The sequence below is a fragment of the Urocampus carinirostris genome, chromosome 7 (genome assembly GCF_059441175.1).
Source record: "Urocampus carinirostris isolate Australia breed hairy pipefish chromosome 7, RoL_Ucar_1.0, whole genome shotgun sequence".
Taxonomy (NCBI): Eukaryota; Metazoa; Chordata; class Actinopteri; order Syngnathiformes; family Syngnathidae; genus Urocampus; species Urocampus carinirostris.
Window position 1 is genome coordinate 18,144,873 of NC_142355.1, and position 13,883 is coordinate 18,158,755.

Consider the following 13,883-nt stretch of genomic DNA (forward strand, 5'->3'; position numbering starts at 1 on the left):
AAAAACAAAAAAGGTACGTATGTAAAGAGGAAACAAAAAGTGGTGTTGAATTGTGTTTACCTTAAACTGGAGGGTGTAGCCAGGGCGCAGGGCAAGGTCCCTCGTGACCGCCACCCTGTCTCCATCAGAGCGGCCAAAAACCATGGAGGATGTAGTCGGAGCACAGAAAGTGTCATTAGTGTCCCTCTCCATACCTTCGTTACCCAACATCAGCCAGACGCTCATCTGGTTCAGAGGGTAGTCAAAAGCTGGCTTCTCGTAGAAGTTCTAACAAATGAGGTTGAATTGTTAAGTAACAGAAGCACTTTGACTTTTGTAAACAATTTTGTTGTAGTAAACCCTTATCCTGAAATCGAGTAATTGCTTGAGGTGGGCGGCACTGAGAATGTTGGTATCGACCTGATCCAAATAAAGACTGGGTAGGGTTGAGCAATACCGATACAGATAGTTTTTTTCTTGGGTGTGACATGATCATTGAAAAATGTAACCCCTCAGTTTAAAACTATGATAAAGCACAAATATATTGGGTATTGAAAATAATTTATCATGTATTAGGTAACTACAGTACAAACCCTAATAGTATTTTTAGAATGGGGCTTTCACATAGACGACAGGAGCTGAACCGCTAGGTTGCTGTGACTTGTCCTTGCTTAGCGCTTACTATCCAAAAGCAGTCTTGCACAAATTACCCGGTTTTAACCAGTCAAGATTGGCATATTGGTGTGCTTCCTGTTTGCCTCTGTCATTTTTAGATTCTGGTAGGGGTAGGCTGATTCATATGTCTGCGATTACACTCTCCCGTTAACGATTATTCTGCCTGAGGGTGCTTGGCAAGAGAGAGAGGAGAGGTGAGCTTGGGTCTATCTGCGTACAGAAGCAATGTTTTGAGGAAATTGTTGGACAAGCGAAGTGTTGATCCAAGACAATCGTATCAATCTGATCCTAGTATTTGCTTCTTTTGATAGTATTTGGATCAAACAGCCCACCTCTAGTAATAACCCCACTTTCAATTCAAATTCAGTCAGTCCTACCTGTGGCAAAGTTGGGCTGGCCATTGGTATAATGTGCTTCTCCCTCTCAGATAAAATTATGACATCATCAATTGCCCATTGATCGTAGCCTTCCCCAGAGTGAAGAGGTTGCCACCATCGAAATCTAGTGCATGGTGTCTTTGAGGCCAAGGGAAGCTCATAATGGACAAAACTGTTAAGGGAATGATTAAAAACACTTATTTGAAAGGAGACGCGGCTTTTAGCATTACAAGTGTTGAGCTGACCGAGGTTTGGTGAAGTCAGTGAAGTACATCTCGGCAATGAGGCTCCAGCTGATGCCGCCATTGTTGCTGTACTGCAAAAGTACTCCTTCCTCTCTGCTGTCGGCCTGGTTGCAATCCGCTAAGTCTCCGCCCACACGAAGGTAGAACTGCACAAATTCCGCCCATTCTGTGTCCAGGTCCAAACTCACCAGCTGCCGTAAGCCGGCCTGGTGTCACAAACACAAATTTAAAATGAAAATTGCAGTTGTTTTTCAAGTCAGAATTTAAAGAGGTTAAATTGGATTATGACAATTTAAAATACTTTCACTCTTGTTTGATGAAATACAGCTGAACCACTATATACGAGCACCTTTACACACGAAAGTTTTATTTGAAACAAAAATCTTGGCCCACATACAGCACGACAGAAAATCCAAGTCACGAGCATTTCCAAGCCAAACTGCTCTTGACCACTCTCCGCTTGAGACCGCTTACTGCCAACATCAGCTCATCTGAGTTATTTGCATGCCCTTCCCGCCATCAGGCACCTGATTTCCTTCACTTGGTTATACCTGTAGAGTTCCTGCAGCAAGTTTGTTTTTATTGCATCTCTTTAATCACATTTTATTGCATCTCCCTTTTCTTACTTTTTGTGATCTTAGCCATCAGTTCCATTAAGGAAATGGTATCGTGTTTGAGGAAAAAGTTATCCGTCAAGTGCAATTGTACCTCCACCACACTAGGGGGCAGTGACATTCTCAGTGGCCGTGTTTTGTTAACATTTAGCCTCAACACAGTGCATTAGTCACAGAGTATAAGCATTGAGTAGGAAGTGTAGACAAGAAGGGGAGCAGGCCTTCAAGCGAGCCTATTAAAAACTACTTAACACGGATGCTGGGACAGGCAAAGAGAGACGGAGTTAAGAGTCAAAAACAAAAGTTCATCATGTAGAACTTCACACAAAGACTGATCTGCTTGCTATGTTAAAATGTTGAAAGCAGACAAAACAAAGCCAAATAAATTAAACGGTCTTGAGGACATTACAACCCAATCACGCTGATAGGAAACTTGAGTTTTTCTTAAACAAGAATGCACCAAAAAGCATAGATTTGAAAGAGGTTACATGTTATTATCAATATCGAGCAGTCTTGGTTTGAAAAAAAAAAAAAAATCTTGGACGAGGCAGATTTATTATTTCGTGTGGAGGGAAATTGGGTATTTTACTGATAATAATTGAGAAACACTGATTTAAAGTTACAATAACTCTAATTTGAAATGTACAGTAAGTGCTTAAGTATTATCAACAGTCTTGAGCTCGTCACTCCTCCAACACCCCCCCAACTCTGCAGCATCACACATAAACCTTCGTAACTGCCTCCATTGTAAGTGCTCATAATAAACTTACATTATATTTACATAATTACACTTTCTTTATCTTATTACTGGATTTATCACGTTTGATTATTATTTGAATGCATTTTCAGAAATATGTTTTTTAACCATTTAGGGTTAACTTGGATGCATTTGGGAGATTGGGAAATTTGGGCTGGGTTTGGGTCGGATTTGGGCCTGGGCCCAAGATCTTACCATTACCTAGAAGGAAGAGAAATGATTGCCCGCCATCTTGCTGCTACAGGTACCCAAAGACCCAAAAACCTGCGACCTTGAAAAGTCTAACAATGCTGGGCAATGAAATGAGAATGGTGCAGTTTGGTCACTTTTAGTAGTTTGAATTATTCTTTGTGTTTAGTGGCACTTTTTAACACAATACAGCTACATCTAGTGGTTGAAAATTACACATCATCCCTTTAAAATGTTCTTGCATGTTTCTACTTTTCCTGCTGTTCAAGCCCTTTTTTTTGAAAGATAACAAAAAAGCAATTTGGAGAGCCATATTTTTTGCAAAAGCTCCAATGCAGAACCAAAGAAAATATTGTGAAATGAGTAAAATATCATTGGGCATTTCCCTACCTTGCTAAAGTATAGGGACGAGCCGGATGAAACTACCCCACAGCCGACATCAGGGCTGACCACCTCTCCACCTATCACTTCTTGCCAAGTAGCCAGCAATGCATCCTGGGATTCGAAGTCTGAAAGGACACTGGACGATAGTGGGGAAGAGGGCAAGCAGTCTGTTCCTGAGAAGTTGTCGTCACACCTGCAACGGAAGAGTTTAAAATACAGCGATCCCTCGAAAGAAAGAAAGCTTGATGCCGTTGAGAGAATGGTCGAAACGCTTTTTTTCGGCCACTTTTTACCACGGAGGAGGACCTCTCGAAGCGCATCTTCCAAAAGTAAGTTAAACTTAAATTTATTTATCTTTATAGAGCATATTATTTTATGAAATGTTTTTTAGTACAAAACAATACAGGTTACCTTTTTAAGCCCTAAACATACTTATATAAACCTGAAACATACAAAATATAGCACTGAAGCAACTTCTGAAGAAATTTAACTTATGAACAATCGTCCAGAATCTCGTTCGTAAGTTGGGCAGTGTCTGCATAACTGTCAACCGGTACTTTTTTTCCGTACAAAGTACGTTTATTATGCATTTAAAGACGTGTACGACGTACAAGAAAATCTGTACGGAAAAACGCAAATTTATGAATTATGGGTACCATCCGGTAAACACCGACTATCACGAAACGGCAAATCAATCAAGTCTAACGATTTTGCAGCTGTAGCCTCTATCTCTGTATCGTTTTTTTTTTTCGTTGCAAACGAAGCGAGCAGTTTGATGCTACTGTGCGCATGCGTCTGCCGCCTGGGGATTTCCATCATGCATCATTCCGGAAAAAAAAATATGGTGTAAGATTATTTTGTATTTTGTAAGGGAAAATACGACAGTTTGTACGGGCATGGAGCCGTGGAGGTTGACAGGTATGTGTCCGTAACTCAGATTCTTGAATTGAACACGATTCCGTTGCACCCTTATTTGGGGAACACTGAATTTGTTTATGCCCTAATCTTATTTCATCAGGACACACTGAGAATCTGGCCGAATTTGCTGGTCAGTAAGTCACTGTGTCAAGCCTTATGTATATTTTGAGACCCTAAAGACTGACCTGCAGTGTCCGTGGTCGCACCAGCCGTGTCCATGGCACATGCTAGGACACTGCTGGCCGATATAAATGTCATCCAGGGCCCACTCGTCCTGCTCCCCGTAGTAGTTCTGGATCCATCGAAAACGCGTGGCACTGGACCTGAGCACAGGTTGCACATCGAAATGCTTCATGTCGCACAAACATAAAGAGATATTTAAATTTTGCTTTATAAATTACTGTTGGTGTGTTTGCTTGTTTTCTTTCACTTGACACAATTATATGAACCATGTTGATGGTGAGGGATTAAGTATTGTGCTCGCCTGTGCAGTTTGCAAAGACGAACAACCCAAAATCACCTCGGAGTCAATCCTGAGTTTTACGATGAAATTGCAGCCATGACCCTGTAACCCGTCGCCACACTGCAGGAGATTAGAGGATCAGTATCTATAAGGAAGAATCTGGGACGGTATGAAGGTCAGCTTGATCCGTCAGCTGTTTATGTGCATCGATGAATGTTCAACCTATGGCTGATGGCACAGGCAATCATCATATGTTGGGGGAGCTGACAGGTTCATAATGTCAATCGGTTTGGCAATGTCATAATTTTGAGGAATGGAATGTTTTATGGAACATATTTTATATAGAGGCCCCTCTCGTGTGTTGATAACCCTTCAAAAATAAATTCTGGATTTTTTTTCTTTAAATCCATTTAAGTAAATTGCCATGATGAAAACAACAGGATTTGAAAAACATACTACCAAATTATATATATAAATAGATGACAGCATTCAGTGTGACGTTAGACAAAAATTAGGGCTACTACGATAAGTCGACACTGTCGTCAAAATCCATGATGGATAAAGGATGGATGGGGAGGGTGCGCACACTCTATCCGGGGATTGATGGTCGCGGAGTGGATTAGAAATCCAAACAAAAGAAAGGTTGTCCAAAACGGACCAAACCAAAAACAAAACAGGATCAAACGCAGGCAGAATTACGGACTAGGCATTTCTCAGAATTATACAGAACCTGCAGAAATCTCACAGAATCCCACCAAAGTTTAACAGGTATAACAAACGATCCAGCAACGCACCCTTCAAAGGAATGCGTGTAAATACCGTCAAGAAGCAATCAGTCAATGCGAGTCAGCCGGTGTCCATGGGCGGGGCCAGCTGTGCGCCATGGCAACCGCACCAGACATGATAGAATGCCCCACTCAAGGGACAGCCCCTGAGGTCCCCAAAAAAAAAAACAAATACATTGCCCCCCAGAATGGGCCGATGCTCCTGAAGAGGGTGGCCACACTCCAGCCTCTGAAAACGCAGGAACGGGGAGAGACAGGACCGGCAGGCGGACGAATCGGAGCAGCGGGCAGACGAACCGGGCTGGTAAGCAGACGAATCAGAGTGGGGAGCAGACGAGTCGGACCCAGACAGGTCGGGCATTGCAGGAGAGTCAGACGGGCGAGTCGAAGAATCGGAATGGCAGGCAGACGAATCGGAGTGGCAGGTAGAAGAATAAGACAGGCGGACGGGTGAATCGGGCAAGCAGGCGGGAACCACAGACAGATCGGTCGTTGCAGGAGAGTCGAATGTGCGAGTCGAAGAGTCGGAATGGCAGGCCGACAAATCGGAAGAGTCGGGCTGGCGATCAGCGGAGTCGGGCTGGCGATCAGCGGAGTCGGACAGGCGAGCAGCGGAGTTGGACAGGCGAGTAGGGGAGTTGGACAGGCGAGCAGGGGAGTCGGACAGGCGAGCAGGGGAGTCGGACAGGCAAGCAGGGGAGTCAGACCGACAGACGGGAACGGAGGGTTGGCCGATAGGCCTGGCGTTGATCCCGACAGGCGCAGCTTTGAGGTCGACGGGGACCTCAGACAGCTCGGCGCCAAATCTTTCCGGACACCCCATTCGAGGCACAGCAATGGCCACGGCGGGCGGGGCTATGGTTCGAGTGGGCAGGAAAGGTGACGGCGCGGCCGGAAAAGAGACCCCAATTCGCGCTGGTGTGATCGTTCGCTGGGTCCAAAACTGGCTGGAGCATTCGGTCTTGAAGCGGAGCGGGAAACAGGAAATGACCCATTCGCGTAGACGTACTCACAATTTATTGGGGGAGGATGAGGATTCGAAATCCAAACAAAAGAAAGGTTGTCCAAAACGGATCAGACCAAAAACAAAACAGGATCAAACGCAGGCAGATTTACAGACTAGGCATTCTCAGAATCAAACAGAACTTGCAGAAATCTCACAGAAGTCTCGCCAAAGTTTAACAGGTATAACAAACGATCCAGCAACGCACCCTTCAAAGGAACGCGTTTAATTACTGTCAAGAAGCAATCAGTCAATGCGAGTCAGCCGGTGTCCATGTGCGGGGCCAGATGGGCGCCATGGCAACTGCGCCAGACATGACAGATACCTGTTGTATGAAAGTCATGCAGAGATGTCTTACCATGTTTTCTGAGGAAGAGACAAAGTGACGCGTCTCCAGTTTGTGAACTCTGTAGGGTGGTAAATGCTTGATGCAGTGAACTCAGAGCAGCTTGGCATGCCAGGCAGACAAGCCTAAGTAATAGAATGCAAATGACGAAATTAGAGAATGCAACTATGGCAATTATCTAAAAACAATGTGAGCACATCACAATACATTACTGTTAACAGATTATTTGTTACGGTGCAGATGAGTGCACCTAACCCTTTTCCTTCTTTTAATTGCTGATGGAATAAATATTAATTGCAATCATTAAAAAAAGGGTTGGCTTGCCTGGTGAGAATATAAGCTACTTAAGTATTAAAGTCTTATGTATTTGCCTAAAGTTACTGAGATCATTTTTGATAGCACACAGTTCTGCATCATTTGCATCTTATAATTTAAAGTATGTCAAAGAAGCCTTATTAGAGAACCCACATTTATCCTCATGAATACATGATGGATTTCATACTTTTCTAAGTTACGGTACTTCTACGAGCTTTGATTAACTAACTTTTACATACTCGACTCATTTTCCTATCCTGTTTCTCTTGTTCTGCCTTAAAGTCGCTACACCCTTAGGTACTGTTACAATACCAAATAGTTCTAAAATCTGACAAATTACTAGAACAAAAATGATTTAAATTTGGACATGACTCATCTTCCTCACCTCTTTGACAAGATGCCAAGTGAGTCCATGATTCGTGGAGAACTCCAGTCTGACCTGGGTGTCAATGTGAGGGGACGACTCACGGCCACAGCCCATAACGAGTGAGAATTGCAGACTGTAAGAGGCACCAATCTGCATGGACTGAGTCTCCACGTAGCGAATACTTGAACCAGGGCTAGGCTCACCGGAGAAACTTGAAGGAAAACAGTTCAGTCATCATTATCTTTTGATGGGCTTGGTTTCAAGGAATCTTGAGCAAACGCTCAGCCTACCTGAGTGTCCAATCATGCTTGCAGTAAGGCTGCACATGGCCAAGGTAAAAACCAAGACTCTGCGTGACATCCAGTACGTTGCTGAAGTCCAAACTTATGGTGTTGAACAGCACAGAGGTCATGCTGATTTCATCTAGTGCCCAAACATCATGACCGCGCCCAGAATGGTAAGGCTGCCACCAGCGAAATTGAACGCCAAACTTTCGAGCACCAACTGGGAGCTCAACTGACACAATCCTTGGTAGAAGCATAAATATAATGTGCTGTTATGATAAATATTTGTTTGCCATAGTAAATATACAACGGTAACACATAAATCACAGTTCAGAATTAAAATGCATGCATACCAATTGCAAAATTAGTTGTGGTTCACTGTTTTTAAATCTACATTTGTTCCATGTTTGTGCATTACAGCAACATAGATGACACTAAGGGCCTCAATGGGTCCTTGTAGCGCACATAGACTACCATACTGTTGAGAACTAATGAAGTTTAAGCATCACAATAAAATCCTAAAGACACACAGACCTTGGCTCATGGAAGCCCTTGTAAGAATAGTGCTTTAGCAGAGTCCAGGTTATGCCATTGTCGGTGGAGTAGTGCAATAGGACGCCTTCTCCTGCCTGGTCCGGAGCGGGGCAGGAGCTCAGGGTACTCCGGCTGCCTAGTCGGAGGGTGAACTGAAGGTATCTGCAAAGATGAAAGCCACACTTACTTCAAAAAAGTAAATCAAGTGTGTGCTGAGATTGGTAGGTTACATAAACAGACAGGCAGAAGGTCTGTAGAGAGCAACATGATACATGAGATAATTAGATGGACGGGGACTAAATAAAAGAGACGTTAGCAAAGGCAAAAGTCAAGTCTGAAATAAGAAAGTTCACATTGCAGTCATTGCTAGTGTATACTGGACTGTCTCAGAAAATTAGAATATTGTGATAAAGTTCTTTATTTTCTGTAATGCAATTAAAAAAACAAAAATGTCATACATTCTGGATTCATTACACATCAACTGAACTATTTCAAGCCTTTTATTATTTCAATATTGCTGAATTTGGCTTACAGCTTAAGAAAACTCAAAAATCCTATCTCAAAATATTAGAATATCATGAAAAAGTATACAAGTAGCCTATTTAACTAATCACCTGAATCATCTAATTAACTCGAAACACCTTGCGAGGGTTTCCTGAGCCTTAAAAACACTCAGCTTGGTTCAGTAAACTAAATCACAAGTATGGGGAAGACTGCTGATCTGAGGACCATCATTGATACCCTCTATCAGGAGGGTAAGACACAAAAATAAATTTCTCAAAGAGCAGGCTGTTCACAGAGTGCAGTTTCAAAGCATATCCACAAAAAGTCTGTTGGAAGGGAAAAATGTGGCCGGAAACGCTGCACAACCAAGAGAGATGACCGCAGCCTTAACAAAATTGTGAAGAAGAGCCGCTTCCAGAATTTGAGGGAGCTTCAAAGACAGTGGGCTGAAGCTGGAGTCCAGGTATCCAAAGCCACAGTTCACAGACGTGTCCGGGAAATGGGCTACAATAGCCGTATTCCCATGGTCAAGCCACTTCTGAACTCAAGACAACGGAAGAAGCGTCTGACTTGGGCTATGGAGAAGAAGCACTGGACAGTTGCAGAGTGGTCCAAAGTCCTCTTTTCAGATGAAAGCAAGTTTTGCATTTCATTTGGAAGTCAAGGCGCCAGAGTCTGGAGAAAGGCTGGAGAGGAGCAAAATCCAAGTTGCTTGAAATCCAGTGTGAAGTTCCCACAGTCAGCAATGGTTTGGGGATCCATGTCAGCTGCTGGTGTTGGTCCACTGTGTTTCATCAAGTCCAGAGTAAATGCAACTCTGTACTAAGAGATTTTAGAGCACTACATGCTTCCATCTGCTGAAAAGCTCTATGGAGATGAGGATTTCATTTTCCAGCATGATCTGGCACCTGCCCACAGTGCTAAAACCACCAGTAAATGGTGCACTGACCATGGCATCACTGTCCTTGATTGGCCTGCTAATTCCCCTGACCTGAACCCCATCGAGAATTTGTGGGGTATAGTTAAGAAGAAGATGAAAGACACCAGACCTACAAATGCAAATGAGCTGAAGGCCGCTATCGAAGCATCCTGGGCATCAATAACACCTCAGCAATGCCACAGGCTGATTGCCTCCATGCCACGCCGGATTGATGCAGTAATCCGTGCAAAAGGATTCCCAACCAAGTACTGAGTGCATCAATGGACATTTTCAAATGTTTGATTTAGTTTTGCTGTTATAAAATTATTTTTTACTTGGTCTGAGAAGGTATTCTAATATTTTGAGATAGGATTTTTGAGTTTTTTTCAGCTGTAAGCCAAAATCAGCAATATTCAAATAATAAAAGGCTTGAAATAGTTCAGTTGATGTGTAATGAATCCAGAATGTATGACATTTTTGTTTTTTTAATTGCATTACAGAAAATAAAGAACTTTATCACAATATTCTAATTTTCTGAGACAGTCCAGTATATTTATGTGCGACTGAGTTTCCTATTTGAGCACAGGTAAGCATCCTTTTTTTTTGCTATCACCCCTTGACGTTCCTGTACAATTCACGCAAAGTCAATTAAATGCGGTTCTTGAACCATTTGAAATATATGAACGTTTTTGGTCTCTTTTAAGAGGTAAAACTATAAAGTTTTTGTCCCAAGGTGAAATAATCATGCAAACTAACGTTGAGTAATCTGAGTTGAAACACACAGCATTAGAAGGTTTTTACTCTCCTCCATGCAAAACTGAGCAAATCATTGATTACCTTGCCTGGGAGCTGTCCAGTGGTGCAGTGACTAGGTGTCTCCTGCTGTCCCTGTTAAAGACAAGGGCCTTGCCACTTGCCAGAACCCCACAGCCAAAGCTAACCTCCGCCCCACGCAGAGATGAGAAGCTGTGGTAGGAGGAAAGTCGTGGGCTGGAAAAGCCCTCTGAAAGGAAGGCCGGGAAAGTCTGGGATGCCAGCTCACAGGCTGGACCACTGAAGCCTGGGTCGCATCTGAGGACAAACACTTGTATTTGTAATTTGTATTCTGATGTAAGGAGGTCAGAAATAAAATCATCTTACTTGCAGCCCGTGCGAGAACAATGTCCTCTTCCAGAGCAGAAGCGCAGACAGGCTGGACCAATATAAACTGGAGAACAAACATGAAAATTAAAGGATGTTTTACAAATCATTTGGCTCAGACTTGTGAGGCACAATAATGCTATCCGACCATTGTCAATGGCCCACATGTGGCCCAGTCCAGTGCCTGACTGTTTCCAGCGAAAGCGTGTAGTTTCTGTCAAGGCGGCATTGGGCAGAGGGATGGAAATTCGCGTCCACCTGCAGAAATGCAAAAAATGCCTTATTACATTTTTACACTTCACATTGACACTCAGTCATTCCACAAGACCTACCCGCTGTAGTTGTCAGAGGAGTAAATGGTACTATGGGGTAGGTGAGGCCCTGCACAAAGCTCTGGTAGACACTCTGTGTGGAGCAGAGACCAGGATCGACCTTGATTCGTGGAAAACTCGAGACTGACACTGAAAGGAAAAAGATGGAATTAATGCCAGAATGATTTCATATCTTAATATATCTTTAATGCCTTAAATGTAAGCAAAACAGTGTTATGATCGATTTGCAGGTTCGAGAGTGTTCTCCATTCAGGCCCTGTGCTTTAATGCTCTACCCTCTGAAATAAGCTCTGCGTTGTGTTTAAATCTTAACTCAATACACACTTATATTTTATATATTATGAGTAATGCTGACCTCTTGCATTGTTTTCCTGCCCTTGAGGGAGAGAAAGAGATAAATAATCGATAATGTCCGATTCATCATAAAATACACCAAAGAATTGTTTCCCGTGTCATGCTCTTTATGACTTTTAGGACACCCATTTCTGTCCTCCATTCTTTAACATTTGTTTTTGGCACCGTGAGTACAAATAGTTTAATAAGATAAAACTGAATACCTTAACATACGTCATCTGTGGTTAGGTTTCTGTACTCATCTCTGCGACCTGGGTTTAATTTCCGTTGCACACAATGTTATACAATTTGGGTCAGCAACATTTTTGACTGATAATTTGTTGCACTAATATAAACTGTAAGTACATATCAAACAGTTCTATATGAATACATATGGTAGCCCTCACTCTAGTTTTAATTCCAAGTGGCTTATAGTCCAATAAGCCTTATATATGGAAAATATATGACAAAAGACAATTTTCTTTGTGGGTGTGAGTTATAATCCAGTGCGCCTTATAGTGCAGTAAATGAGTTTGTGTCCTTTTCTATTATTGTGAGCGTTTTTATTGTAATATAATTTACTATTGATTTTATTAATATATTTGTAGTGGTAAGGTTTTTTATTTTTGCCCATTTTCTGAATTCTTACCTGTTGGCGGGCTGGTAGGACCCGCAGCCGAGATTGATGGAGAACTGAGCCACGTGAGTGTGGGTGCCAGGTAGGACGGGCAACAACTGCATGAAGTCGACGGCCCAAACATGGCGGTCGGCACCGCCGTGGGAGTGCTGCTCCAGGCAGAACTGGCTGACTGGCGTTTGCAGCTCAGAGGGCAGTGCCACTGAAACCACAGCAGGGGTCTAAGAGGAAGGATGTCATGTTACTTTGCTAGTGTTTTTTGCTTTTTATCTCAACAGAACATTGACCCTAAATTTGCAATGATTATTAAAATAAACATGATCCAACAATATTTAATGTTAAATATTTAAAAGTAGTGCTGAGTGATGCCTTTTTGCTACTTGGACTGACAAATACAGATATGATGTCAAAAATAAATAACTATACCCCGTGTTTATTAATGTACCAATGACGACTGATGTACAGAACTACACCGGTCTCTTTACGCCACGTGTCATGGCTCGCATGCCAAATGTGGCCCGTCAAATCATTGTATGTGGCCCATTATAGACAATTCTGAGATAAGCACAAGAGAAAATAAGCCACAATGATGAAATGAAATGAAATGACCTGAGGTTTTAACCCCTAGATGCTTATGCAGGGTCAAAAAGGACCCCATGGGTCAAAATATTTAAAAATATAACATTATCACATTGTCATATTCCAGATATTCCCCATAAACCATGTTTATGACATGATGCATCCCCCCATTAGTCTTTGACCCCGGTTATTGAAGAGTGTATGTACTGGTAGGTCATGCATCCGAAGAATAAATACAGTATGTCCACTGGATGTTCCCAAAGCCAGGCACTACTCAAAAAGCACCCAATGTAGCTGTATTTGCTGACGACCATGAGTCGACCAGAGAACATTAATGCAACTCCTACTTATTTATTTTACTTGAATAAAAGTCAGCAACACATTGTATAAGGCAATACGAAAAATATAAAAATATAAAATACCACCTGGGTATATTTGCAGAAAGTTAAATGAGGTTTTGGTCATTTCTTTGCTATGTATGAAATATAACAGCAAAGTTCCCATATTCAGGTAAACCTTTCGATAAAAAAAATAAAAAACGGAAAGTCTTTTAAATCAATCATTAAAATGAATGTCTATGTGATATTTTTGACACTTTCCCGTTTCCCTGAGTTAAATCACCTATATTGGAAATGAATTAGTTGTTTTACTTACTTTTTTTTCAACTGATGTGCAGTTGATGAACACTAAAAGAGATTAAATCTTCTAAAGGAAAAAAATGAGGAAAAATAAATTAATCTAACATTCCTGAATCATAATTTAATTGTGAGCCTCCAAAAAGACCCCCAGCCTTCCAGCTTCATGAGAATGCCCTTCTATCATGTGGACCCGGAGCCAAAACAAGTTTGACACCCTTGTCTCTCCCTCCATACCAAGGTACTTGTTTGCAGCCACAAAAGAAAAGCATTTCTGCCATTTGGTGCCGTGGGTGAAAACGTATCAAATACGTAATAGAAAATACCTGCTTATTTCTCTTATTATCTATATTTACTTCTCTCGATCCACACACTACTTTTCCAACACTGAAAAAACTCCATCACATTGAACTTTCCCAGTTTAAAGGTGAGGTGCGTAATTTGAGATGTCCTTAAAAAGTTGAAAGTAAAATATTATATATACTCTGGCTAAATTGATCCTAAATTACTTTAAGTGACATTGATTTTTTTTTTTAAACCAGCCAGACACTTTGGGTGCTCGGCATCCC

At 42.0% G+C, this 13,883-nt stretch overlaps 1 protein-coding gene across 1 annotated transcript in view; it reads right to left on the minus strand.

Annotated features, from left to right (window-relative positions):
- The window catches only part of reln (reelin), a 179,772-nt gene that overhangs the window by 36,772 nt on the left and 129,117 nt on the right, over positions 1–13,883 (minus strand). Inside the window, exons 14-27 of the mRNA XM_088339951.1 lie at positions 12,113–12,321; positions 11,131–11,259; positions 10,947–11,056; positions 10,799–10,865; positions 10,496–10,729; positions 8,236–8,397; positions 7,708–7,944; positions 7,436–7,628; positions 6,748–6,860; positions 4,324–4,461; positions 3,227–3,413; positions 1,277–1,482; positions 1,032–1,203; positions 61–267 (exon numbers count right to left, since the gene is read on the minus strand). Coding sequence (XP_088196077.1) covers positions 61–267; positions 1,032–1,203; positions 1,277–1,482; positions 3,227–3,413; positions 4,324–4,461; positions 6,748–6,860; positions 7,436–7,628; positions 7,708–7,944; positions 8,236–8,397; positions 10,496–10,729; positions 10,799–10,865; positions 10,947–11,056; positions 11,131–11,259; positions 12,113–12,321 — 2,364 coding nt within the window. The remainder of the gene's footprint in view (positions 1–60; positions 268–1,031; positions 1,204–1,276; positions 1,483–3,226; positions 3,414–4,323; positions 4,462–6,747; positions 6,861–7,435; positions 7,629–7,707; positions 7,945–8,235; positions 8,398–10,495; positions 10,730–10,798; positions 10,866–10,946; positions 11,057–11,130; positions 11,260–12,112; positions 12,322–13,883) is intronic.